Source organism: Symphalangus syndactylus, chromosome 23 (genome assembly GCF_028878055.3).
Source record: "Symphalangus syndactylus isolate Jambi chromosome 23, NHGRI_mSymSyn1-v2.1_pri, whole genome shotgun sequence".
Lineage (NCBI taxonomy): Eukaryota > Metazoa > Chordata > Mammalia > Primates > Hylobatidae > Symphalangus > Symphalangus syndactylus.
This window is the reverse complement of record NC_072445.2, coordinates 18,016,900-18,044,847: the sequence shown is the minus strand read 5'-3', so window position 1 is coordinate 18,044,847 and position 27,948 is coordinate 18,016,900. Positions and strand designations below refer to the sequence as shown.

At 46.9% G+C, this 27,948-nt stretch overlaps 1 protein-coding gene across 6 annotated transcripts; it reads right to left on the bottom strand.

The window, feature by feature from the left end:
• Window positions 1-51: 51 nt before the first annotated feature.
• MYMX (myomixer, myoblast fusion factor) lies at window positions 52-27,948 on the bottom strand. Of its 6 annotated transcripts, XM_055263694.2 has the most exons (5): window positions 27,631-27,948; window positions 24,040-24,133; window positions 11,317-11,394; window positions 7,655-7,750; window positions 52-836 (listed from the first exon to the last, which is right to left on the bottom strand). In XM_055263694.2, exon 5 carries the CDS (start codon window positions 812-814, stop codon window positions 560-562), a length of 255 nt encoding a protein of 84 aa, XP_055119669.1. In that variant the 5' UTR covers window positions 815-836; window positions 7,655-7,750; window positions 11,317-11,394; window positions 24,040-24,133; window positions 27,631-27,948; the 3' UTR covers window positions 52-559. The 6 variants fall into 6 exon arrangements, with proteins under 6 accessions (XP_055119669.1, XP_055119671.1, XP_055119670.1 ...); XM_055263696.2 differs by lacking the exon at window positions 7,655-7,750; XM_055263695.2 differs by lacking the exon at window positions 24,040-24,133.

Genomic DNA, 27,948 nt, shown 5'->3' with positions numbered 1-27,948 from the left:
AACTGTTTTGCAGAGCAACAGTCTGAGTGATTAAACTTTCAAAGCCCTGGAAAGAATTCAAATAAAATATTTATTGAGCACTTGCTGTGTGCTGGGCTTTGCAGGCAGGTCTGCCTCCATAGACAAGTCAGATATTATTTTAAGGTAGGTCCTGAGTCTGGAAGACAGTCTGGATTCAAATCTTGCCTCTCTGCTAAATTGTCACTTGTCCCTCAGTTAAGCATTGGGAACCTTGATGTTCCCATTTGCAGGGAGGGCAGGGGTGGGTGGGTGTTAGTTCCCCTCCCACCTGAGGCCAGAGGTGACTAGAAGCGGTCTTCGGGAGGAACTGCTGGAGGACAGAGGGGCAATAATCAGTTTTGTGCTAGATGCAAGGCATTCTTCCAGAAAGACATTTCTGTTGGGAGTGGAGAGGCATGTCTGTGGCAGATCCCTCTCACGCACAGCCCTCACTATATCTTCTGTCCACCGGGCAGGCTTCGGTCAGTGCTGGTGCCAGGATTATCCTACTCCAAAAGAAAGCATTTTGTGGATACAGCTGCTGCCAGGACTTGTGGCCTCACTTTTGGGGGCCTAACCTCTCCCTCCTCTCCAGGCGGTCCACTCTTGAGGCCTCCCCAGCGTCTGGCGAGTGTCGCTGGCTGAGAATGAACAGCAGACAGCCCAGCAAAGCCTCTCGCATGTCCTGGGAGCCCAGGCAGCGGGCCAATCGGCGCAGCAGGGGCAGGAGGTATTGGCGGGCCAGGCGGGCAGCAGGCAGCAGCAGGCGGGACAGCAGCAATCGAAGCAGCAGCGGGAGCAGTGGCGCGGGCATGGCAGGGCCAGTGAGTCAGTGCCTGGGAAGACAACACAGACTTTAGGCTTGCATGTCCTGCTTCTGCCTCACCTGGCAAGGACGTGAGGTGGGCAGGAGTTCCCCCTCCCTTCAGTTTACACCTTCCTGCTCCTGACCTCAATTTGTAGGTCATTTTTGCTTTCATGAAGCCCTTTCTCTTGGCAAGGCAGCTGAGGCAGGAAGGTTCTCACCAGAGCATAGATGGGGAGATTGAACCAAGGCAAGAGTAAACCAAGACCTACAGCTTGCAATTCCCAGCTCCAGGCATTCCTACTGCTCCCGGGCCCCTCCCTTCCTCTAGTCACCCCCTCCTCTTGCACAGCCTCCGTGCCCCTGGAGTTCCCTAACCCTTCTCCCTCAGTCTAGCAGGAGTTCTCCTCCAGGCAATTCTAATTTTTCTTTTGGGGCTCCTGATCCACCCTGACCTGACACTCCCTGACCTCTCAGTCCCCTACCCCCACCAATCCGCGGCAGCTCTCACCGGGCAGAACTGCTGCTCAGAATCAGTCTCTGGCTGGATTTGCCTGGAGTGGAGATAGCCCCACTGGATTCAACATGGGGGCAGCCCCGCCCTGCTCTGCCCCACCAATTACAGCCCGCCTGGGTGGGGGAACAATGAAGAAACAGCTGTGTTCTCACACCTGGTGTATTGAGGGGAGCGGGCAGCTGGGCTGGCCCCCACTTCCCAGTCTAGGGGGAGGAGAGGGAAGGGAACATATGCAGGATTTCCCTCTGAGTTGGAATCCAGACTGCACTTTCTTTTTTCTTTCTCTTCTTCTTCTTTTTTTTTTTTCTTTGAGACCGAGTTTTGCTCTTTTTGCCCAGGCTAGAGTGCAATGGCAGGATCTCGGCTCACTGCAACCTCTGCCTCCTGGGTTCAGGCGATTCTCCTACCTCAGCCTCCCAAGTAGCTGGGATTATAGTAGTGTGTCATCATGCCAGGCTAATTTTTTTGTATTTTTAGTAGAGACGGGGTTTCACCATGTTGGTCAGGCTGGTCTCAAACTCCTGAGCTCAAGTGATCCACCCGCCTCGACCTCTCAAAGTGCTGAGATTATAGGCCTGAGCCACCGTGCCCGGCCCAGACTGCACTTTCTAATTGTGTTTCCTTAAGAATGTTGACTCTTCTGGGCTCCAGTCCTCTCCGCTGTAGCCTCAGTAACTGGGAGTAACTGGAAGGAGTAACTGGAACAGGACAATATATGAGACCTGCTTGCCTAAACCTCAGAAGCAGTGAGTCTGCAGACCGCACACACACCTGAACACCAGGCATGCTCAGAGTGGCTGGGACAGGGAGACTAGGACCCAAGCAGGCCCCTGTGGGCCCTCTCCTGGGGGAAGAAAAGTAGAGGCACAGTCTATCTCCTAGCTGGGCACAGCTGGACACAGCCGGATGGCATTCCCCCTTCGATGCTTACTTCAAGACCCTCTCCTCCACCTGCTTTCCTCCCTCAGATTAAATGAGATTCTATGAGATAGCTGGGTATATCTCTTTGGGTTTATAGCCTGGGTTTTATGTTCTTTTTTATTTTTATTTATTTTTTATTATTATTATTTGAGACGGAGTCTCGCTCTGTCACCCAGGCTGGAGTGCAGTGGCATGATCTTGGCTCACTGCAACCTCTGTCTCCCAGGTTCAAGCAATTCTCCTGCCTCGGCCTCCTGAGTAGCTGGGATTACAGGTACCCGCCACCACGCCCGGCTAATTTTTGTATTTTTAGTAGAGACGGGGTTTCACCATGTTGGCCAGGCTGTTCTCAAACTCCTGACCTCAGGTGCTCCACCCGTCTTGGCCTCCCAAAGTGTTGGGATTACAGGCGTGAGCCACCACGCCCAGCCTGTTTTTTATTTTTATTTATTTTATTTTATTTTATTTATATTATTTTTTTGAGGCAAGGTCTCACTCTGTCACCCAGGCTGGAGTGCCACGGCATGATCATGTCTCACTGCAGCCTCAACCTCACAGGATCAAGTGATCCACCTTAGTCTCCTGAGTTGCTGGGACCACAGGCAGGCGCCACCACACCCGGTTACTTTTTAAAATTTATTCTGTAGAGACAGGGGTCTCACTGTGTTGCCCAGGCTGGTCTCTAATTCCTGGGCTCAAGGGATCCTCCCACCTTCGCCTCCCAAAGTGTTGGGATTACAGGCGTGAGCCACTGCACTCAACTTATTTGGTTTTATAAATACTTCATTCTTCTACTTCATAAAATAAGTATAATTCCTGCCTTGCTGGATCAGATGAGATACTGTCCATGAAGTGTTTTGTAAACCTCAAGGCCTTGGGAATATGAGCATTTGTCATCATCCCCACCAGCCGCCACTAGCGTCATCATCTCCATCAACATGTAAGACCCTAAAGAAAGAAAACTTACAAGGTCAAAAAGGCCTGTCCCACTTCTACCTAAAGGAAGCAGAAGAGAGGAGCTAGAGAGTATAGACTCATAGGCAGAGTCTTCCTCTCCTTCCAGTTGCTTCCTGAGGAGGTATGATGACCATGTGCTATCGTAGGGTTGTGGGTGACAGGTGCATTGGGCACACACATATGCCAAGCTTCTGAGTTCAGGATCTTGCTCAGTTCTCACCACTAGCCAGACATAGTGGCTCACACCTGTAATCCCAGCATTTTGGAAGGCTAAGATGAGCGGATCATTTCAGGTCAGGAGTTCAAGACCAGCCTGGCCAACACGGTGAAACCCCATCTCTACTAAAAATACAAAAATTAACCAGGGGTGCTGGCATGCGCCTATAGTCCGAGCTACTCAGGAGACTGAGGCAGAAGAATTGCTTGAACCCAGGAGACAGAGGTGGCCGTGAGCCGAGATCATGCCACTGCACTCTAGTCTGGGCAACAGAGTGAGATTCCATCTCAAAAAACAAACAAAATTCTCACCACCACCCTGCAGGGGAGCAATTATTATAACCATTGTACAAACAAAGAAACTGGGGATCAAGGATGGTTAAGCAACTCACCTAAAGCCTCACAGCGGATAAACAGCTTGATCTTCCTCTACACCTGCTCTTTCTCCTTCCCTAGGCTTTCCCATCTCTAAGTGGCAATTTATATCTTTCTAGTTACTCTGGCCAAAATCTTAGAAGTTATTCTTGACTCCTCTCTTCCTATTATAGATCACTACCCACATTAGCCAATCCTGGTGGCTCTACTTTCAAAATCTTCAGAATCTCACCACTTGTCACTGATACTACTGTGATTTCCCTCATCTGAACATTCATCATCTCTTGCCAGCATCATTGAAGTATCCACCTAACTGATGTTCCTGTTTCTCTTTTCTACACAGTGGCCTGAATGATGCTTATAAAACATGAACTGAATCTGATCCTTTCCCTGCTCAAATTATCCAATAGCTCACATCTCACTCAGTTAAAGCCAAAGGTTCTGACTTTTCAGCCCAGGATTTCGAGATAAGCCAGGACAACATAGTGAGACTCTGTCTCTACAAAAAAAATAAAAATTTAAAAAATTAGCTGAGCATGGCAATGCACACCCGTAGTCCCAGATACTCAGGAGGCTAGGGTGGGAAGATCGCTTGAGCCCAGGAGTTCAAGGTTGCAGTGAGCTGTGTTCATGCCACTGCACAGCAGCCTGGGTGACAGAGTAAGACCCTGTCTCAAAAAAGAAATAAAAATTTACTTAGAATTTAATTTTGGGAAGTTGTAAAAAATGTCAAAATCTTTAAAACTCTTGATTAAATAGGATCACTTGTCATTATGCAACAATACTAGAGACCGGGCGCAGTGGCTTACGCCTGTAATCCCAGCACTTTGGGAGGCCAAGGCGGGCAGATCACCTGAGGTCAGAAGTTCGAGCAGCCTGACCAGTATGATGAAACCCCGTCTCTAATAAAAATACAAAAATTAGCTGGGCATGGTGGCACGTGCCTGTAATCCCAGCTACTTGAGAAGCTGAGACAGGAGAATCGCTTGAGCCTGGGAGGTGGAGGTTGCAGTGAGTGGAGATCGCGCCATTGCACTCTAGCGTGGGTGACAGAGCGAGACTCCATCTAAAAAAAAAAAAGGTAAAGAAAAACCTTTTGCAATCTCTTTTATTTTATTTTATTTTATTCTATTCTTTTCTTTTCTTTTTTTGTTGCCCATGCTGGAGTGCAATGGCGTGATCTCAGCTCACTACAACCTCTGCTTCCCAGGTTCAAGCGATTCTCCTGCCTCAGCCTCCCAAGTAGCTGGGACTACAGGTGTGCGCCACCACGCCCGGCTAATTTTCGTATTGCTTTTTAGTAGAGGGGGTTTCATCATGTTGGCCAGAATGCTCTTAATCTGTTGACCTCGTGATACACCCACCTCCACCTCCCAAAATGCTGGGATTACGGGTATGAGCCACGGCGCCCAGCCAGCAATCTCTTTTCAAGAGCTGACAAAAGCTCCTAGAAAACCTTGTCATTTATTGATTTATTCATTTATTTTTATTTTTATTTAGAAACAGGGTCTTACCCTGTCTCCTAGGCTGGAGTACAATCACAGCTCACTGCCGCCTCAACCTTCTGGGCCCAAGCCATCCTCCCACCTCAGTCTCTGCAGTAGCTGGAACTACAAGTGCATGTGTGCCCAGTCAAGCTTTTTTTTTTTTTTTTTGGAGAGACAAGTTCTCACTATGTTGCCCAGGCTGGTCTTGAACTCCTGGCCTCAGGTGATCCTCCTGCCTCAGCTTCCCAAAAGGATGAGATTACGGGCATGAGCCACCAAGCCCAAATTCTAGTTTTGCATAAGTGTATTTTTTTTATATTAAGGCTAATTTGTAAAACCTTTTAAATAAATTCATTAAATTTTAGTCAGTTTGACTATACAAAATTCTCTTTCTCCCAATGTTCTTTATCCATTCAGGTTTTTTTGTTTCATTTTATTTTAATTGATAAAAAATTGTTTATATTTATGGGATACAAAGTGATATTTCAATACATGTATACATTATGGAATAATCAGATCAGGATAATCAGCTTATATATCACCTCAAATATTTATTATTTCTTCGTGGTGACAGTATTTTATTTATTTTTTAAAATTTTTATTTATTTATTTATTTATTTTTTGAGACAGGGTCTCACTCTGTCACCCAGGCTGGAGCGCAGTGGCATGATCATGGCTCACTACAGCCTCAGCCTCCTGGGTTCAGCTGATCCTTCCACCTCAGCCTTCCCAGTAGCCGGGCCTACAGGCACATGCTACCATGCCCAGCTCATTTTTGTATTTTTAGTAGAGACATGTTTGGCCATGTTGCCCAGGCTGGTCTTGAACTCCTGAGCTTAAGTGACCCTCCCGCCTCAGCCTCTCAAAGTGCTGGAATTACAGGCATGACCCAGCTACTTGGGAAATCGAGGCGGGAGGATTGCCTAAACCCAGGTGTTCAAATCTAGCCCAGCCAACATAGCAAAATCCTGTCTCTAAAAAGAAATTCTAGACTAGGCACGATGGCTCGCACGGGTAATCCCAGTACTTTGGGAGGAGGAGGTGGCAGATCACTTGAGGTCAGGAGTTTGAGGCCAGCCTGGCCAACATGGCGAAACCCTTTCTCTACTAAACATACACACACACACACACACACACACACACACCCCCACACCCCTAGCTGGACATGGTGGCATGTGCCTGTAATCCCAGCTACACAGGAGGCTCAGACACAAAAATCGCTTGAACCTGGGAGGCAGAAGTTGCAGTAAGCAGAGATCACACCACTGCACTCTAGCCTGGGCGACAGAGTGAGACTTCATGTCAAAAAAAAAAGAAAAGAAATAACGTATTTTAGTTATCTTGAAATATATAATACATTATATTAACTATAGTCACCTTGCTGTGCAGTAGAACACCAGAACTTATTTCTCCTATCTAGCTATAGCGTTGCTTTCATTGAGCAATGCCTTCCCTTTCCCCATGCACCTCCCCATTTCCTTCTTTCGTTCTGAAACAACCTTAAATAGCCTCCAAACCAGAAAAAATTAATATTTTCCTTTACCCCCCAAAAATTCTTATACCTTATAAGTTTCCTAACCAAAAGTATGCATTAGTTTTCATGTATATTTTGCATACAAAGTTGTTTCCCTTATTATTTCTAGTTTTAACTACACATATTAATTAAAATTCTTAACCCTTAGTAACCTTAATTTCTAGTGAAAACTAGGAAGTAAGCAGTTACAAACTGTTACAGCAGCATTCTGTAGAACGACAAATCTATAAATACATCATTTTATAATTTCTAGAAGTATGTGCTTTCTCATAGTATAATTTTATTTATTTGTTTGTTTATTTATTTAGACAGGGTCTTGCTGTATTGCCCAGTGGAGCCATCATAGCTCACTGCAGCCTCAAACTCCTGGGCCCAAGTGATCCTCCCACCTTGACCTCATGAGTAACTAGTACTACTACGGGGTCTTGCTCTGATGCCCAGGCTGGAATGCAGTGACATGATTATAGCTTACTGGAGCCTCAAACTCCTGGCCTCAAGTGATTGTCCTGCTTCAGCCTCCCAAAGTGCTGGGATTACAGGCGTGAGCCACTGTACCCTGCCCCATAGTACAATTTTGAAGTGGCAAAGGATGTATTTACTAACGGACCCAACTATCTCTAGTTCCTTTATAATAAGAAGACAAAAGTAGATAAACTTATGTTCAGCAATTAATGTTTCAGTATTTTATCTTGTTGGGAAATGATCTAGATATACAATGAATAGCCATCACTTAATTTAACCTAGTATGACTTTAAGAGAGTAAGTTACCAAAGAGATTTGGGAAACTATTTTTAAACAGACATATTATAAAACATAATTATTGGCCAGGCATGGTGGCTTACCTGTAATTCCAGCATTTTGGGAGGCCAAGGTAGGAAGATTGCTTGAGGCCCCCAGGCCTTGGAGACCACCCTGGGCAACATAGGGAGACCCTGTCTCTACAAAAATAAAAATAAAACCATCAGCCAGGAGTGGTGGTGCACATCTGTTACTCAGGAGGCTGAGACAGGAGGATCACTTCAGCCTGGAAGTTCGAGACTGCAGTGAGCTATGATCAAGCCGCAGCACTCCAGCCTGGGTGATAGAGGAGATCCTGTCTCCAAAATGACAAAAACAAAACAAAACAAAACATGATTACTGTTAAAAGGTATATATATTGGCCAGGCGCGGTGGCTCACGCCTGTAATCACAGCACTTTGGGAGGCCAAGGCGGGCAGATCACGAGGTCAGGAGATCGAGACCATCCTGGCTAACACGGTGAAACCCCGTCTCTACTAAAAATACAAAAAATTAGCTGGGCGTGGTGGCAGGTGCCTGTAGTCCCAGCTACTCGGGAGGCCGAGGCAGGAGAATGGTGTGAACCAGGAGGCGGAGGTTCCAGTGAGCCAAGATCACGTCACTGCACTCCAGCGTGGGCGACAGAGCGACACTCCTTCTCAAATATATAAATAAATAAATAGATAAATAATAATACAAATATATATATATACTTTTTTTTTTTGACACGGAGTCTTGCTCTGTTGCCCAGGCTGGAGTACAATGGCGCGATCTCGGCTCACTGCAACCTCTACCTCCCAGGTTCAAGCGATTCTCCTGCCGCAGCCTCCCGAGTAGCTGGGATTACAGGCACCTGCCACCACGCTCAGCTAATTTTTGTATTTTTAGTAGAGACGGGGTTTCACCATATTGGCCAGGATGGTCTCAATCTCTCGACCTTGTGATCCGCCCGCCTCAGCCTCCCAAAGTGCTGGGATTACAGGCATAAGCCACCGCGGCCTGCCAAAAGGTATATTTTAAAACTTTTATCCTACTTACATATATTTAAGTCACTTGTTCTTAACAATTATGCTTGGGCAACAATTATGCATGAAAATCATATGAAACATTAGACAAAGCTAGCCATTATCAAGTTATTTCTGATAACTGTTTTACAGCACATGAATGTTGAGCAAATATCAGGAAAGCAAAAACCTACAAGTTAAATACTTGGGATTTTGGCCGGCCATGGTGCCTGTAATCTCAGCACTTTGGGAGGCTGAGGCCTGTGGATCAATAGCTATCCATGGTTCCAAGAATGAATTTGGGGACTATTTGCCTGTTATTAGGGATCAATCTTTTGGGGGTCCCTGAGTCCCTTAAGAGCAGGAAGCTGGGCACAGTGGCTCACACCTGTAATCCCAGCACTTTGGGAGGCTGAGGCAGGAAGATGGCTTGAGCTCGGAGTTCAAGACCAGCCTGGGCAACATAACCAAACCCTCTCTCTACCAAAAATACAAAAATTAGCTGGGTGTGGCAGCGTGCGCCTGTAGTCCCAGCTACTCAGGAGGCTGAGGCAGGAGGATCACCTTAGCCCTGGAGGCGGAGGTTGCAGTGAGCTGAGATCATGCCACTGCACTCCTGCCTGGGCGACAGAGCAAGACCCTGTCTCAAAAAAAAAGAGAGAGAGAGAGCAGGAGAGCCTAAAGTTTAGTGACTGAGTGGGAAGAGGGATTAGTTCATAGGGCCTATTCCTCGGTGATCTGCCACTGTGTAGAGAGGTGCTGTGTCTTCTGAACTTGTGAAAGGGCAGACACAGCATGGGGAGCATAAAGGTGAGTGGGGAGCCCCCTGGAGTGGGCAGAGCTTGACTGCAGAGTTCTGGCAATGGGAGCCTTAATGAACAGCAAAGTGATCCTTGCCACCCATCCTAGGTGCTTCTGCCAAAGTAACTTCAACCTATATGTCCCAGGCCTGGAGACCAGTGCTCTCTGTAATTCTTTCAGGGAAAGGGAAGTTAAAACAGGCATCTAGTGTTTAAGGGATTTTCTGGGGAAGCTGGAGGAGTTTGGGGAGTTTAAGGAATTTGCTGAGGAAGTGAGGCCAGATTTTGAGGAGGGCAGTTTAGGGGGTCTAGAGATCTGAGAGATCTTCTGGAGAGCCAGGGCCAGGGAGGTGGGGGTAAACAGGAGTATAAGAAGGTGGAGAAGGGGATTTATGGTGGATTTGGATTTCAACTTTGTTCTAATTGATTTCTACGTTTTTGTTTTTTGATCTCATTAAGGGACTTCCCAAGGTTAGCCTTTATACTGACGTGGATGCAGAAGTTGCAGCCCTATGATCCAAAAAGTTCATTCCCAGAGACAGCCGAAGAAAGCAAAGACCACCAGGCACAGTGGCTCACATCTGTAATCCCAGCACTTTGGGAGGCCGCGGCGGGCGGATCACAAGGTCAGGAGATCGAGACCATCCTGGCTAACACGGTGAAACCCCGTCTCTACTAAAAATAAAAAAAAATCAGCCGGGCGTGGTGGCGGGTGCCTGTAGTACCAGCTACTCGGCAGGCTGAGGTGGGAGAATGGCGTGAACCTGGGAGGCGGAGCTTGCAGTGAGCCAAGATCACGCCACTGCACTCCAGCCTGGGAGACAGCGAGATTCCGTCTCAAAAAAAAAAAAAAAAAAAAAAAAAGAAAGTAAAGACCTTCCCTGTCACAGGCAGTTAAGGATAGTGTTTATGAAAATGAAATCTTGGTTTGCCAAGGAATGTGGGACGACTGTAGTCATAAACCTGCTAATCTGCTCATCTATGACAGCAGCTGTCCTCTCTCTGGGCAGGCATTAATTGGAGGGGACTTTCCCAGCACTAACCAAGCAATGGAGGTTGAGAGGTCATAGGCCCCTTACAGACTGGGACCTCTTATTAAGACAAACACCTCGAGAGCTGGCAAGGCCACACGGAGAGAATGCTCTTGTCGCTTCATGTCTTGGGCTCCCAGCCTGTTACACTGGCTGCCTGATGCAGGCCAACACTTGCACCCCTGGCTGGCAGAGACCAGAGAGAATACCCTCATTGGTCACAAAGCCAAGCCATCAAGACATACAACAAGACAAAAGGAGACCCTCATTCCATGATTCTCCTCCTTATAACAAAGGACACAAAAGATAGAGGCAAAAAACAAACAAACAAACAAACAAAAATGACTATCCCCAGGAGGCAAGGGATCAGAAACAAGTACTAGACCAAAAAACAAAAGAAAAAACCCCAAACCCTAATGTGCTACACAAGAACACACAAATGTTTTATCTTCCTAATCTAAATTCAGAAAGGGGAAAAACAGGCCAGGCACAGTGGCTCACGCCTGTAACCCCAACACTTTGGGAGGCCGAGGCAGGTGGATCATTTGAGGCCAGGAGTTTTAGACCAGCCTGGCCAACATGGCAAAACCCCGTCTCTACTAAAAAAATACAAAAATTAGCTGGACGTTGTGGCGGGCGCCTGTAATCCCAGCTACCCGAGGCTGAGACACAAGAATCACCTGAACCCAGGAGGCGGCGGTTGCAGTGAGCCAAGATTGCGCCACTGCACTCTAGCCTGGGCGACAGAGTGAGACTCTACCTCAAAAAATAAAATAAAATAAAAAATAAGTAAATAAAGAGAAGAAACAAAACCAAAGAGACATTTACCAATCTCACTTTGACCATACCCTGCAGGCAGAGATCTAGGAGCCTAATATGGTAAGAATCTTACCTGGAATCCTGCATTGTGGCAGTACTGGAGCTAGGAGGTCCCAGACAGTAAGGTCCCTTTGTAACAGAGCCTATGTTACTAAAAAAGAAACAACAACAACAACAACAAAAATGAGGTATTCTTTTTTTTTTTTTTTTTTTTGAGAAAGGGTCTGGCTTTGTCTCTCAGGCTGGAGTGCAGTGGTGTGATCTTAGCTCATTGCAACCTCTGCTTCCCAGGCTCAAGTGATCCTCCCACCTCAGCCTCCCAAGTAGCTAAGACTACAGGCATGCACCAGTACGCCTGGCTAAATTTTTTCTTTTCTTTTTTTTTTTTTGAGAAGAAGTCTTGCTCTGTTGCCCTGGCTGGAGTGAAGTGGAGTGATCTTGGCTCACTGCAACCTCCACCTCCTGGGTTTAAGCAATTCTCCTGCCTCAGCCTCCTGAGTAGCTGGGATTACAGGCACCCACCACCATGCCCGGCTAATTTCTGTATTTTTAGTAGAGATGGGGTTTCACCATGTTGGTCAGGCTGGTCTTGAACTCCTGACCTTGTGATCCACTCACCTCGGTCTCTCAAAGTGCTGGGATTACAGGCATGAGCCACCGCCCCCAGCCGCTAATTTTTGTATTTATTTATTTATTTGGTAGAGATAGAGTTTTTCCATGTTGCCTGGGCTGGTCTCAAACTCAGGTTCAAGCGATCCACCACCCTCAGCCTCCCAAAGTGCTGGGATTATAGATGTGAACCGCTGCTATTTTCCTTTTTCTTTGTCCTTTTCGTCTTTCAATGGATAATTGCTTATACATAGTCATTTTGGTAGAGATTAGTCACTAATAATTGATTAACTTCATACCCTGACCCTGGGGGGTTGCCCGCAAGACTAATGAACTTTTTTTTTTTTTTTTTTCTCAAAGAACAATGATCTCTAGGTCATGCAGACCTCCTTGAAGGCATCCAGAAAGTTTGATCAACCTGGGGCTGTTAGCAGCTTTGATCACCGGGGAATATCACCTCCCACAACCTACCTTACTCATAAAAGCCCCCCGTTATGTTCAAAGGCAGGTCAGATTTGAAAGTTTGTCTCTCCCATGCTCCCACGTTGGCCAAATCAAATAAACCATTCTCTCTTCCCAAGCACTGATGTGTCACTGTTTGGCTTCCTGCACATCAGGTACTCAAACTGAGGTTTGGGGTTCTACAACTATAGAAGAGAAAAAAATATTGCTTCTTGGTACCTTTCTAAGTTCTTTGGCAGGTCTGTGAATTAAATTGACATAGACAGATTTACAGGAGAAAAACATTTTTAATTTCATATGTATGCACAGGAGTCCCACAAAAATATAAGACCCCGAGAAACAGCCCGAAAATTAAGGCTTATGTACTATCCTGAGCTACATAATAGGGGTTTGGAGCCTCTAGGGGTGATGGAGATATAGGAGGGTGAGGGGAGGAAATGGGTGGTGAATAAAGGGTGCCTTGTTATGCAGACACAAGTCTCTCAGGTGATAAAAATTGTCTGGAGTAAATCTCTTCCTGATATAGATACCCTCTCTAATGAAAATTTCCTTGTTAAGTGTAGATTTCCTTTATAAAAGAACAGCTTTTCAGAGCAACTCCCATGTCTGCAGTTTCTCAAAATAACCAGCTTGAAATAATCAATATCCCAAAGAGGTATATTTTGGGGTGGCATAGGCTAGTCACTGGCAGTTCTGTTTTGGAGTGGTGTGTCCTGAGCCCCTACTCAGGCTCAAGCACCTACTAAAAGGGTCTTTATCCAGAAATCTACGTGGCTTCATCTGTGACCTCCTTCAAATCTTTGCTCAAATATTAACCAACCATCCTATTTAAATGTACAGTCCTTCCACCCCACCTCCAGCTGCCCTGCCATCCTTTCCTCCACTTTCTTTATCTCTCTGCTAAATCATTGTCAGACATGCTATATATTTTACTTCCTTATCTTGTTGTTTATCTGCCTCCCTTACTAAAACGTATGTTCCACCAGGAGCAGTGACTGACTCCTGTAATCCCAGCACTTTGGAGACCCAGGCGGGTGGATCACCTGAGGTCGGGAGTTTGAGACACCAGCTGGACCAACATGGAAACCCAGTCTCTACTAAAAATACAAAAAATTAGCCGAGCGTGGCGGTGCGAGCTTGTAATCCCAGCTACTCAGGAGGCTGAGGCAGAAGAATCTCTTGAACCTGGGAGGCAGAGGTTGCAGTGTGCCGAGATCATGCCACTGCACTCCAGCCTGGGCGACAGAGCGAGACTCTGTCTCAAAAATAAATAAATAAATAAAAATAAAGAAATAAAACATAAGTTCCGTGAGAGAAGGGACTTGAGCATAGGAATTATTTTGTTGTGGCCCAGTGCTTGGCAATAAATACTAGTAAAAAATGTTGTAAGAAATGTGAAAGGAAAAGAGACCCCAAAGTCACAAAGGGAAAAGTTAAGCTTGGGAACTGAGTCACACAAAAACTGCCTTATTTTGGTTCCTAAACAGACAGCTGCAGCAATGGAAGGCCGCATATTTCCCTAGGTGACCTTTCTCACAAATTACTCAGGAGGAATTCCTTGTGGGCTCCAAAGTCCTCGCCCTAAGGCCAAGTTCTGTTGAATCTCACCAGTAATGGACTGTTCCTCTTTTCCCTCCTGCCGTTCTTTCCCCTCTAAGTATGGAAATCTTGAAACTCTCTTTGGAGAAAGGACAGGCCACAGAGCCTTCTGTAACTTTTGTCTGTTTTTCCCAGCCTCATAGTCAACCTTGGCAAAATAAACCACTAAGTTGACGGAGATCTGTCTCACACGCTTTTTTTTGGTTTACGGAACAAATAAATGAAGGTTCTGTGGCAGGATCCAAACCCAGGTTTGCTTGCCCCAGAGTCTGTGCAGCTGGGTTCCAGGGCTCCACTGATCTAAACACACTCCCAGGATGTGTGTGAGAACCCCTGGGCTGCACAGACAGCTGGAGAGAGTCTAGAGGGGACGAACGGCAGGCCCTGATGGCTCCCTCTGAGAACTACCAAAGTGCGTACTCCACGGGGAACCGAGGAGGCCCCACCAAGCACTGGCCCACATCTGTGGTTGCTGTGACCTTGGCTAAGTCACATCTCACTCCTCCCAGCCTCAGTTTCCACAGCTGTGGGATCTTCCAGCAGTGAGATCCTTGGACCCTGGGGTGAGGCCCAGATACTCCTACCCCACTGCTGCCTCTTGTAAACAGAGTGAGAGGTTCCTGGGGCCTGGGATGATGAGGCAGGTAAAGGAAACTAGCTATTGTCTGTGGGAACAATGGGGAACTCCAGAGGGGTTTGGGCAGGAGGTGGGGGAGGGGCAGTGGCTGGCTCCAAGGAATGGATCTAGTCTTAGTTTACTCTCTAACCCCTGGCCCTTCCTGGGATTAACTGCCCTCTCCACCACCTTCCCATCCTCACCTCCACTAGCTCCACCCCACCTCCCTCGGCCTGCCCCAGACATTTTCTCCAAGGCAGGAACGCTAAAGCTGCTGTGGATTTCCTCAGCATTCCTGGAAAAATAACCATCCTCGTCAGCAACAAAGCTGCCAGGGAGCGGTTTCTTCCAGTTCCCAGTTTAGCCTTGTGTCATGGATCCTTCCTGTACTTCCCTGACCTCTGCCTCCCATGCTCTGCAGGCATCTTTGAGGAAACTGACCAAATCTCCTGTTTCCTTAAGGTCAATTAAAAAAAAAAAAAAGAGTATCTGGATACTAACCTGTGAAGGTGAGGACTGTGGGCTGGCACTAAGTGGCCCCTGGGGTCTGCCTTTGTGGTCCACTCCCCAGATGCCCAGGGCCATCCAGAAACATTCTGGATGATGCCCATACACAGGCATCAGTTAATCGGGCCAGACATGACAACATACATTGCGTGCCGACTGTGGGAAGGCCCGTGAAAGGCTCTGGGACAGTGGTGAAGAGGACAGACACACCAAGAGCCACCAGAGTGACAAGCGGCAGATGGGGAGAGCAGGAATGGTAGTAAGAGTTGCACTAGAGCTAATGGGGTCTTGCCAGACCCGCGGGCACCGAGAGTCCTGCTCCTCCCACCCCTTTCTGCATGTCTCCACCCAGGCGCTCAAGAGCATGCTGGGACAGGCCACTGCCTCCGCATGACTTGCATTAAAAACACGTGTCTGGGTCCCAGCTCGTGAAGTTGGCTGGAGGTGCTTCTGAGTTGGTCACTCTGGAACCACATGCTGGCTCTGGGACCCTCTCTCAGGGCCCCTCTGGATACCAGAGCAGGCTGTATATTGCACAGCGGGGGTTGAGAGTGGCACCTTCTGGAGCTGTGCTATGGGGTGGTCCTCCTCCTTAAAATGGGAATTATAATAATACCTACAGCTGACCAGATAAGGAGACGAGGAGAATGTGAGGCTCAGAGTTTGGCTGCTAGGTAGGTGTCTCATAAATATTAGTTCCTTCCTTCCACCCTTATGTCAGAGGCTAGCAGAGAACTTGCTGCTCCTTGGAGGCCTGATGCAAGGCACCCTGCTGCTCATGGGCAGCACTTAGATCAGAGGCTGGGGCTCTGTTAATGCTTGAAGAATCAAGGGAGGCCTGCGGAGGCTGTGGCCCCTCGCTCTGTCATGTTTCACTGGCCTGTTGTCCTCTGGGAAATCAGCACTGGTGTGGGGCCCTTCCTGTTTGTGGGAGGTTGAGGACAGCTCTGACCCCTAAACAAGGAGTTCTGACAAGGAGCCAGGGAGGCCTCATCAAGGGCAGGGAGTGTCAAGGGGTGACGTTGTCAAGGAGCAGGTGGGGAGACCTTGGGGCCAGGAACCAGAGCCAGCCAGGTATAGGCAGTGTGGGTGGGGAATAGGCAGAGTTCTAGCCCAGGAACTGGGAGCTCAGCCCTGTCATTATCACAGTGCGTTTCTGCCTGGGACAACAGACCAGAAACCATCTACCTGAGTGAGGAGCTAGGGCCTGAATGTGACCACTGAAAGAAGAGGTGATGGCTTTGGAGAGATGGTCTCTTATCCATGACCATCATTCCTCTGCCCACCAATTCCAGGCAATGATAGACCCAGGCACAGGCGACTGGGCAGTGGGACACACACTGGATATGCCTGTAAGACATGAGCGAAATGAGACAGGGAGTTGGAGGTTGCCTGAAAGAGTAGCTAGCACAGACAGATGGGGCTCCCCAATCCACAAGAACAGTTGTTCTGGCCAGGGAGGAGGAGGTGGCCCAGGAAAGGAGCTTGTATAGAATACAGCCATTGTCCCCACTGCAACAGCTGTTGCCCACTGCCCCCCACCCCCCACTCAGCTGACAGGACCCTGAGGGTGGGAGGTGGGGGCCCTACCCTCTCTGGCAATGCCTCAGAGGGAACAGTCAGCTGTTGGGGCAGGAGACAGCTGTTTCCTGGACAGTGAGAGGGATGAGGGTGGACAGAGAAGCTTGAGGAGAAGGTAAGGAAGGACATGCCTAGCATATCTGATGTGGGGAGGGAGAGCAGCAAAAACCACAAAGCCCCAGGGAAAAAAATCCAATAAAGACCTGGCGGCCAGGCAGGATGGCTCACGCCTGTAATCCCAGCACTTTGGGAGGCCGAGGCAGGTGGATCACCTGAGGTCAGGAATTCGAGACCAGCCTGACCAACAAGGTGAAACACCATCTCTACTAAAAATACAAAAATTAGGCAGGTGTGGTGGCAGGCACCTGTAGTCCCAGCTACCCGGGAGGCTGAGACAGGAGAATTGCTCGAACCCGGGAGGCAGAGGTTGCAGTGAGCCCAGATCATGCCACTGCACTCCAACCTAGGCGACGGAGTGAGACTCTGTCTAAAAAAAGAAAAAAACTACGCAAGACCCCAGTGGAGAAACAAATTTTTTACGGAGAAACCAAAAAAGAAGACCTAAATATTCGAATATTTGAATGAATGAGGCAAGGTAATTGTCAGTAAAGTATCATGTTATAACGTTTTTTTTTAAAGAGGTATGTTCTTCCTCTGTCTCCCAGGCCTAGAGTGCAGTGGCACAATCATAGCTCACTGTAGCCTTGACCTCCTAAGTTCAAGCAATCCTTCCACATCAATCTCCTGAGTAGCTGGGACTACAGGAACAGGCTACCATGAGCCACTGTGCCTGGCTATAATTGTTATAAAGATGTTAGTTCTGACCAGGCACGGTGGCTCATGCCTGTAATCCCAACACTTTAGGAGGCCAAGGAGCTCGGATTGCTTGAGCCCAGAAGTTTGAGACCAGCCTGGGTAACACGGCAAAACCCAGTCTCTACCAAAAAATACAAAAATTAGCCAGACATGATGGCGCACTCCTATAGTCTCAGCTACTTAGGAGGCTGAGGTGGGAGGATGGCTTGAGCCCGGGAGATTGAGGCTGCAGCGAACAGTGATCATGCCACTAGACTCCAGCCTGGGTGGCAGAGAGAGACTGTCTCAAAAAAAAAAAAAAAAATTAGTTCTCCCCCAAATTAATCTAGAAATTCAATGCAACTCTGACCAAGAATCCACCAATCTGTGTTTTTTGTCTTTCTGGAAGCTGATTATAAAATTTATATGAGAGTCACAAAAAAGAATAAAATAAAATTTATATTGGAAAAAAAGACCAAGAATAACCAAGTTAATGCTGAAGAAGAAAAAGAAGAGGGGGGCCAGGCGTGGGGGCTCACGCCTGTAATCCCAGCACTTTGGGAGGCCGAGGCAGGCAGTTCACTTGAGCCGAGGAGTTCGAGATCAGCCTGGGCAACATAATGAAACTGTCTCTACTAAAAATACAAAAGAAAATTAGGCGGCACAGTGGCACACACCTGTAGTCCCAGCTACTCGGGAGGCTGAGGTGGGAGGATCACCTGAGCCTGGGAAGTATAGACTACAGTGAACCGTGATAGCACCACTGTACTCCAGCCTGGGCGACTGGAGTGAGATCCTGTCTCTAAAATAAATAATGAAAGAAAGATAACAAAAATAAGAGGGCACTATCCCTACAGATACCAATCTGGCCAATCTGGTAATATGGGAATGAAAACAGTGTGGCAACATGCAAGAATAGACACAGTGACTAAAGAACAGAATAGAGAGATTAGAAACAGATCCAAGAACATGTGGGGGAGAGGGGGAATTGCTGGTCAATGAAGGGACAAAAATGGCCAGAAATAGGGCTGGAACAGTTGGCCATCCCCAAAAGGAAAAATAAGATTTGATCCTCTGGCACATCAATTACAAAAATAAATTCTGGGCCGGGCGCGGTTACTCACGCCTGTAATCCCAGTGCGTCTGGAGGCCGAGGAGGGCAGATCACTCGAGGTCAGCAGTTTGAGACCAGCCTGACCAACATGGAGAAACCCTGTCTCTCCTAAAAATACAAAAATTAGCTGAGCATGGTGGTGCACGCCTGTAATCCAGCCTGGGCGACAGACCAAAACTAAAAAAAAAAAAAAAAAAAATTCTGGTGGCATTACAGATCCAAATGTATAAAGTCAAACTATAAAATATAGGCACTGGTGCCTGTAATCCCAGCTATTGGCGAGGCTGAGGTGGGAGAATTGCTTGAACCTGGAAGGTGGAGGTTGCAGTGAGCTGAGATTGCGCCACTGCACTCCAGCCTGGGCGACAGAGCAAGACTGTCAAAAAAATAAATAGGTAAATAAGTTAAATTAAATATAGGCTCAGATCTTTAGGAATTTGGGATAGGCCGGGCACGGTGGCTCACGCCTGTAATCCCAGCACTTTGGGAGGCCGAGGCAGGTGGATCACGAGGTCAGGAGATCGAGACCATCCTGGCTAACACGGTGAAACCCCGTCTCTACTAAAAATATAAAAAATTAGCCGGGCGTGATAGTGGCGGGTGCGTGTAGTCCCAGCTACTCGGGAGGCTGACGCAGGAGAATGGCGTGAACCCGGGAGGCGGAGGTTGCAGTGAGCCGAGATCACGCCACTGCACTTGAGCCTGGGTGACAGAGCAAGACTCTGTCTCAAAAAAAAAAAGGATTTTGGGATAGTAGAGAATTATGTGTTGTATAGATTTTTACAAACTTTTTGTTATGGTGATTTTTTAAATTATGAGAATAGTATAATAAACTCCTATGCATGAGCCACTTAGCTTCAATAGTAAGTTGAAATCTTTTGATACTACAAAAGATACTACAAAGTGAAAAGACAATCCCCCACAGGCGGAAGGAGATATTTGCAGTCCATATAATTGAAAAAGATTTAGTATCAATTACAAGTAACATACTTTTATAATCAATAGGGCCAGAAGTGGTAGTTCACCCCTGTAATCCCAGCATTTTGGGAGGCTGATGCAGGAGGATCACTTGATCCCAGGAGTTCAAGGCCAACCTGGGCAACATAGTGAGGCCCTGTCTTTATTAAAACATAATATAATCAATAAGAAAATGACAGAAAAAGAAACAAAGGATCAGAGGTGGCAATTTCCTGAAACATGAGTAAGTAATCCATAAATGTGAAAAGCTAGTTATCCCTGACAATGGAGAACTGCAAACTATACCCAGAAAGAGTTACCACATCATACTCCTGAGAAGTGGCAAGTCATAGGGTACTGGAAGGAGAGGTGGTGCTTTTCTGTTGTTTGTTTTTTTTTGAGACAGGTCTCACTCTGTCCCCCAGGCTGGAGTGCAGTGGCATGATCTCAGCTCACTGCAACCTCTGCCTCCTGGGTTCAAACGATTCTTCTGCCTCAGCCTCCGGAGGAGCTGGCATTACAGGCGTCTGCCACTACACCCAGCTAATTTTTGTATTTTTAGCAGAGATGGGGTTTCACCATGTTGGTCAGGCTGGTCTCGAACTCCTGACCTCAAATAATCTGCCTGCCTCGGCCTCTCAAAGTGCTGGAATTACAGGCATGAGCCACTGTGCCCAGCCTGTTTGTTTGTTTTTGAGATGAAGTCTCGCTCTGTCCCCCAGGCTGGAGTACAGTGGCTCGATCTCGGCTCACTGCAGCCTCTGCTTCCTGGGTTCAAGTTATTCTCCTGCCTCATCCTCTGGTGTAGCTGGGATTACTGGCTAATTTTTATATTTTTAGTGGAGATGGGGTTTTGCCATGTTGGTCAGGCTGGTCTTGAACTCCTGACCTCAGGTGATTTGCCCGCCTCAGCCTCCCAACATGCTGGGGTTACAGGCATGAGCCACCACGCCCAACCTGTTTGTTTTGACACGGAGTTTCACTCTTGTTGCCCAGGTTGGAGTGCAGTGGCGCCATCTCAGCTCACTGCAACCTCCGCCTCCCAGGTTCAAGTGATTCTCCTGCCTCAGCCTCCTGAGTAGCTGGGATTACAGGCGTGTGCCAGCACATCCGGCTAATTTTGTATTTTTAGTAGAGACAGGGTTTCTCCATGTTGGTCAGGCTGGTCTCCAACTCCCGACCTCAAATGATCCACCCACCTCAGCCTCCCAAAGTGTTGGGATTACAGGCATGAACCACTGCACCCGTCCCATTTGTTTGTTTGGAGACCCAGTCTTACTCTGTAGCCCAGGCTGGAGTGCAGTGACGCAAACTCCGCCTCCCGGGTGCAAGTGATTCTCATGCCTCAGCCTTCTGAGTAGCTGGGATTACAGGTGTGCACCACCATGCCCAGCTAATTTTTGTAATTTTAATAGAGATGGGCTTTCACCCTGTTGGCCAGGCTGGTCTTAAACTCCTGACCTCAGGTGATCCGCCAGCCTCAGCCTCCCAAAGTGCTGGCATTACAGGTGTGAGCCACTGCTCCCAGCCTGGAGAAAGAGTTTATAACACAATGATTTCAGAGGGCAATTTGGCAATATCTGATAAGCCTGGAATTGCATGTTTATTATTTCCCTGGAACCCAGCAATTCTAAACAGTAGGGGTGGCTCTAGAGAAACTCCCATAGATGTGATGCGGAGACATGTACAAGGATGTCCAGGCTGGGAGTGATGGCTCTCGCCTGTAATCCTAGCACTTTGGGAGGCCGAGGCAGGAGTTTGAGACTAGCCTGGCCGACATAGTGAAACCCTGTCTCTAATAAAAATACTAAAATTAGTTGGATGTGGTGGCAGGTGCCCGTAATTCCAGCTACTCAGGAGGCTGAGGCAGGGGAATCGCTTGAACCTGGGAGGCAGAGGTTGCAGTGAGCTGAGATCATGCCACTGCACTCCCAGCCTGGGCAACAGAGTGAGACTCTGTCTCAAAAAAAAAGAAAAAAAAAAAACCAAAATTGTCCATTCATGTTCTTTATAATAACAAAAAAATTAGAAACAACTTAAATGTCCATGAATAGGAGAATAGAAAAGTAAATTTAGATTTATTCATAAAACAGAATACTATACAGCAGATAAAATGAAAGTACGATCTCATGTATCAAAGGGGATAAGTATCAAAAACATGATACATAATGTGAGTAAAATAAAACCAAATGGTAAAAGGATATGGGCCAAATTACATCATATTTGTAAGAATTTATGATACATGAGCAATAATGTATATTTTTGTGGGTGCATATCCATGTAGTAAAAGTAGAAACATAGCCAGGTATAGTGGCTCACGCCTGTAATCCCAACATTTTGGGAGGCTGTGGTGGGAGGATCACTTGAGCCCGGAAAGTTGAGGCTGCAGTGAGCCACAATCATGCCATTGCACTTCAGTCTGGGTGACAGAGGGAGACCCTGTCTCTCACACACATAAAAAAAAAATTACAGCATAGATGGGAAAAACAGAATTTCAGGAGAGTGGTTCTCTCTCAGGGAGAAGGGGCAGAGACGGCGATGTTCCACAGGGAGAGGAGCGGACTATAGCTGTTTCAGTAATGTGTTATTCCTTTAGAAAATAAATAAAGTGGCCAGGCGTGGTAGCTTGCGCCTGTAATCCTAGCACTTTGGGAGGCAGAGGTGGGCAGATCACTTGGGGCCAAGAGTTGGAGACCAGTCTGGCCAACATGGCAAAACCCCATCTCTACTAAAATTACAAAAATTAGCTGGGCTTGGTGGTGTGCACCTGTAATCCCAGCTACTCGGGAGGCTGAGGCAGGAGAATTGCTTGAACCCAAGAGGTGGAAGAGGTTGCAGTGAGCTGAGATTGTGCCACTGCACTCTAGCCTGGGCGACAGAGCAAGACTCTGTCTCAAAAAAAAAAAAATAAATAATAAATAAATAAAAAGAAAATGGAAAGAAATAAGACAAACTGTTAACACTTTAATCTTGGTGGTGAATATATGGCAGTATTCTGTGTACTATTTGCTATCCTCTGTATTTTATTATTATTCTGCACACCATCTATTTAACATGGTGTGAAACATGTACCGGTCTCCCTAACCGCTGAAGTCTTTCTCTAGATCTCCCAAACTCTCTTCCATCTTTTTCCCTCCCTTTCCTTCCCGACCTCCCACAAGTTTCTGGCTCCCCAGAAGTCGAGGCAGTGTGGCCTGGCAGTTAGGGAGGGCGGTGCTGGCAGGCAGGCCTCTTGCTTCCAGCTGTCCCCGAGCAGCCTCCTTTCTGTCCTCAGTGTCTCCTTGGGTGTCTAGAGCTGACCCCTTTCCACCCTGCCTTTCCTCTCCAGCCCCCATAGGCAGGAGTTGGCTCTTTGTGCCAGGGATGAGGGATCTTGCTGCAGGTGAGGCTGCCATCAAGGGAGTGGAACAGGATGGGCAAAGAGGGAGTCTGGGGGTGACCTTGCCACACCACACCATGCCAATCCTGGGAGTGAAGCCTGCTCCCTGCATCACGGCCCAGAAGGACTGCAGGTGTCCAGCAGAGCTCTGCTTATCACTCTCCTCCTGCTCCTTGAAAATCCAGTGGATGCCCCTGCCCAGGCTGGCCTATTTCCTTCCCCCCTTGCCCCATCTTCCTCTTAACAAGAGAGTTCTGGAAATATGAGGGAAGGGACTAGAGACTTCATTCTAAGAGTGATGAGGACCTGGAATGGTGAGTTTGGGGAAACTACATTTTTCAATACCACTAAAGGCAAGTCCATACCAATTATGACAACAGATGTCATTAAACTTCTCTGTGTTTAGTTCACCTGATGAGTATTCTATTTGGATCTGATAACATATATATCAAAGAACAAAAAATATTGGAATAGTTCTTTTTAAAGAGCTGCTACATTTTGAACATATCTCCAAGAAAGCGGGTACCTGCACAAAACTGTACCCATGGAAATTACTTTTTTTTTTCTTTTTTTTTGGAGACGGAGTTTTGCTCTCGTCTCCCAGGCTGGAGTGCAGTGGCACCATCTCAGTTCATGGCAACCTCTGCCTCCCGGGTTCAAGCGATTCTCTTGCCTCAGCCTCCTGAGTAGCTGGGATTACAGGTGTGCGCCCCCACGCCCGGCTAATTTTGTATTTTTAGTAGAGACAGGTTTTCACCATGTTTTGGCCAGACTGGTCTCGAACTCCTGACCTCAGGTGATCCACCAGCCTTGGCCTCCCAAAGTGCTGGGATTACAGGCATGAGTCACCGCGCCTGGCCAGAAATTACTGTTAGAATTAGAATCATGCTGGAAGAGAGCGGCTGTGTGATTGGATTCATTTTAGGTGGAGAGGGCAGCTCTGAGACCAAATAATAGTAATAGTATTATTTCGTAGAAACACAATATGGGGTGATAGTTAAGCAGATGAACTCTGGAGCTATGCTGCCTATGTGCAAATCCCAGCTCCTCTACTGCCAGTGTGGAATCTTAGGCAAATAAGTCATTAGCCATTCTGTGCCTCAGTTCACTTTTCTGTGAAATGGAGCCAATTTGTTAGGATTAAGGGCATAATACAGGTTAAATGTTAGAATAGTACCTGGTATAGAAAACATGTCAGGTGCAGTGGCTCACACCTGTAATCCCAGCACTTTGGGATTACATCCAGCCTGGGTGACAGAGCGAGACTCTATCTGGAAATAAAAAAAAAGAAAAAGAAAACGTGACAATGTAAATATTCAATGACTAGTAGCACTCTTTGTTATATCTCATAGCTCATATTCATTTATTCTATTATTATTTACAAGTATATGGTTCAATTGGCCCTTATAATTTTCCCTTGAGTGTTCTCTTCCTTGACAGATGAATAAACAAGTTCGGAGAGGGCCTCGGTGACAGAAGAGGGTGGTAGGAAGACAGCCAAGGTAAAAAAGTGTGTGCATCAGACCTGGGAGGGTTCCAATTCCAGCTGGGGCACTTTGGCCCTTAAGAGGCATCCTGGATGGAGAGCTTTGAAGGTTCAAAATAGGGAGCGGTCACATTAGCTGGGACCGCCATTGGTTGCTTTAGTCAACACACTCTTGTGCCGGCTCTCGAAGTACATCAGAGAAAAAGACAGTCCTGCTCTCCAGATATGGTCAGTAGGAGAGACAGGAGGAAACAGGAAATTACAAGGCAGAAAAAGAAATGGCCTGCACCTTAGAAGTCCAGGGCACTTGACCAATGTGTGAAAAGTGAGAGCTGGCTTCCTGGAGGGTGGAGCTTTAACCCGAGGCCTGGAGTGGCCAGAGAGAGAGGAGGGCTTCCAAGAGGAAAAGAGGGGGTGTCCTGGGAATGAAGGATGGGTAGAATGTGACAAACAGCCCCTCTATCCATGCTGTAGGGAGGGGGTTAGAGTCCAGGTGAGGAAGAATAGGAGCAGACGGGAGCCAGACAGTGGGGTGAATTCAGGAAATGCTTAGCGGACCTGAGGCGTCAGCCAGCAACAATGCTCAGGCGAGTCCTGGACGTCCCTCCTGGCTGTGTCACTAACAGAAACAGGGAAACCAGGACCCTTTTGGGGGATGAAGGTGATGATCCAGGTTCCCAACAGGATTCTGAAGCCCTATGAAACCTAGCATTTGACGTCTCTGGAGGGAGTGGATGGGGGGCAAGAGAAAAGTGGGTGGGGGAAGCGGGGTCGAGGAGAGAATGAAGCTGCTGTGGGGATGAGCAGGACAGGAACTTGGAGATTCCCACGTCAGCACCTCATTCACCTTCCTTGGAAGACAGAATAAGCTCAGAGAGCTGTCCAACAGGTAGGAAAGTGCAGTTACAGACTCCCACAGGGATGGAGTCAGTTTAAGACAATTATTTTGTAATTACTTTGTGAATAAACACACACACACACACACACACACACAGGCAAGCGCGCACACACACACACATACCCACACAGAGGCACTGATAAACAGCAAGAAGAGGCCGGGTGTGGTGGCTCACACCTGTAATCCCAGCACTTTGGGAGGCTGAGGTGGGCGGATCACCTGAGGTCAGGAGTTCAAGACCAGCCTGGCCAACATGGAGAAACCCCGTCTCTACTAAAAAATGCAAAAATTAGCCAGGCGTGGTGGCACGTGCCTGTAATACCAGCTACTTGGGAGGCTGAGATGGGAGAATCGCTTGAACCCGGGAGACGAAGGCTGCAGTGAGCCGAGATCCCGCCACTACATTCCAGCCTAGGAGACAGAGTGAGACTCTGTCTCAAAAAACAAAAAAAAATTTATAAGAAAAAACAAAAATGGGCCGGGCGCAGTGGCTCACGCCTGTAATCCCAGCACTTTGGGAGGGTGGGGGGAGCCGATCACCTGAGGTCAGGAGTTCCAGACCAGGCTGGCCAAGGTGGTGAAACCCCATCTCTACTAAAAATATAAAAACCAGCCAGGTGTGGTGCTGGTCAACTGTTATCCCAGCTACTTGGGAGGCTGAGGCAGGAGAATCACTTGAACATGGGAGGCAGAGGTTGCAGTGAGCCTAGATCACACCATTGCACTCCAGCTTGGGCAACAAGAGAAAAACTTTGTCTCGAAAAAAAAAAAAAAAGAAGAAAAAGAAAAAAAAAATGTCCAGTACAAAAATGGGCAAGGACAAGAGGCTTAGGCAGGAGGATCACTTGAGCCCAGGCATTCCAGGCTGTAGTGCCTGATGATTCCCCCCTGTAAATAGCTGCCATACTCCAGCCTGGCAACATAGTGAGACCTTAAAAAAAAAAAAAATATATATATATATATATATATAAAATATGTAATTATCTCTTTATATTCTTTGGGAACATATATATAACATATATGTTACATATAATATATGTTTAACATAACATGTTATATGTAACATATAACACATATGTAACATATATAACACATGTTATATATAATATGTATTTCATATATATAACATATATATGTTCCCAAAGAATATAAAGAGATAGTTCATAGAAAATAAAATACAAGCAAAAGCAAAAAATGAAGAGTTGCTCAATCTCATTTGCCGTAAGAGAAATGCAAATTATGGCTATGCTGAAATACCATTTTTCTTCTACCAGATTAGAAATATGTAAAAACTTGCCCACACACAGTGTTTATGAGTCTGTAGGGGAAAACGGCAGTCTCTTATCTTGCTTGTGGGAGTACAAATTAGTATTACCTTTATAGAGGGGAATTTCCTTTTTTTCAGAATTACTGACATACATACTCTTTAGCCCAATAATCCTACTTCTGGAAATTTATTGTATAAAAATATTTTACTGGGATAAAATAACATGTATAGTGTTATTTATTGCAGCATTATTTATAATAATGAAAGATTGGAAAAAACTATCAACAAAGAACTGCTAAATAATGAGACTTTAATCCAGTGCAATACTATGCAGCTATAAAAAAAAATAAGGAAGCTCTCGGCCAGGCACGGTGGCTTATGCCTGTAATCCTAGCACTTTGGGAGGCCGAGGTGAGCAGATCACTTGAGGTCAGGAGTTCAAAACCAGCCTGGCCAACATGGTGAAACCTCATCTCAAAAAAAAAAAAAAAAAAATTAGCCGGGCATGGTGGCGGGTGCCTGTAATCCCAGCTACTCGGGAGGCTGAGGCAGGATAATCGCTTGAACCCCGGAAGCGGAGGTTGCAATGAACTGAGATGGCACCATTGCACTCCAGCCTGGGCAACAAGAGCAAAACTCCAACTCAAAAAAAAAAAAAAAAAAAAGTAAAAACTAATAGAAAAATATCTCCAAGATATATATATTTTTTAATTGCTTTTAAAAATAAGCTAGCTTTTGGGCTAGGCACAGTTGCTCATGCCTGTAATCTCAATACTTCGGGAGGTCAAGGCAAGAAGATCACTTGAGCCAGGAGTTTGAGACCAGCCTGGGCAACATAGTGGGACTGTCTCTACAAAAAATTAAAAAAAAAGCTGACCATGTTGGCATGCACCCATAGTCCCAGCTACATGAGAGAGTGAGGCAGAAAGATCACCTGAGCCCAGGAGTTCAAGGCTTCAGTGAGCCATGATTGTACCACTGCACTGCAGCCTGGGCGACAGAGGGAGACCCTGTGCCTAAACAAAACAAAACAAAACAAAAACAAACACACAAAAAGCAACCACAAAAAACAAAAGAAGCCAATGAGCTCATCCTGCTTTACTTTTTCTTCACTCACCATCTTCTCGGGCTCTACAGCTGTGGCTGGGTGGCATCTAGTCTGCTGCTTCTGTTGCATGGCATTCCATGGTTTTCAAGCACATTTGGCATCCAGTTTTCTCAGAGACCAGAGGATGAAGCTGCAAAGATATTCTGAGGGAGGAGAGAAGTGGGGTTGAGGCTGTTTCTCTGACGTAGCCTTATTCTTTGCAGTAAAAATGGAGGCTGCAGTGAGAGATCTGGGGGAAATCGGGGCAGTGGGTGTGGAGAACGGCAGTCAGTCATCTGGAGAAGAAATCTAGCTTGCCACGTGGTCTCCTTCGAGGTCAACCAGCAT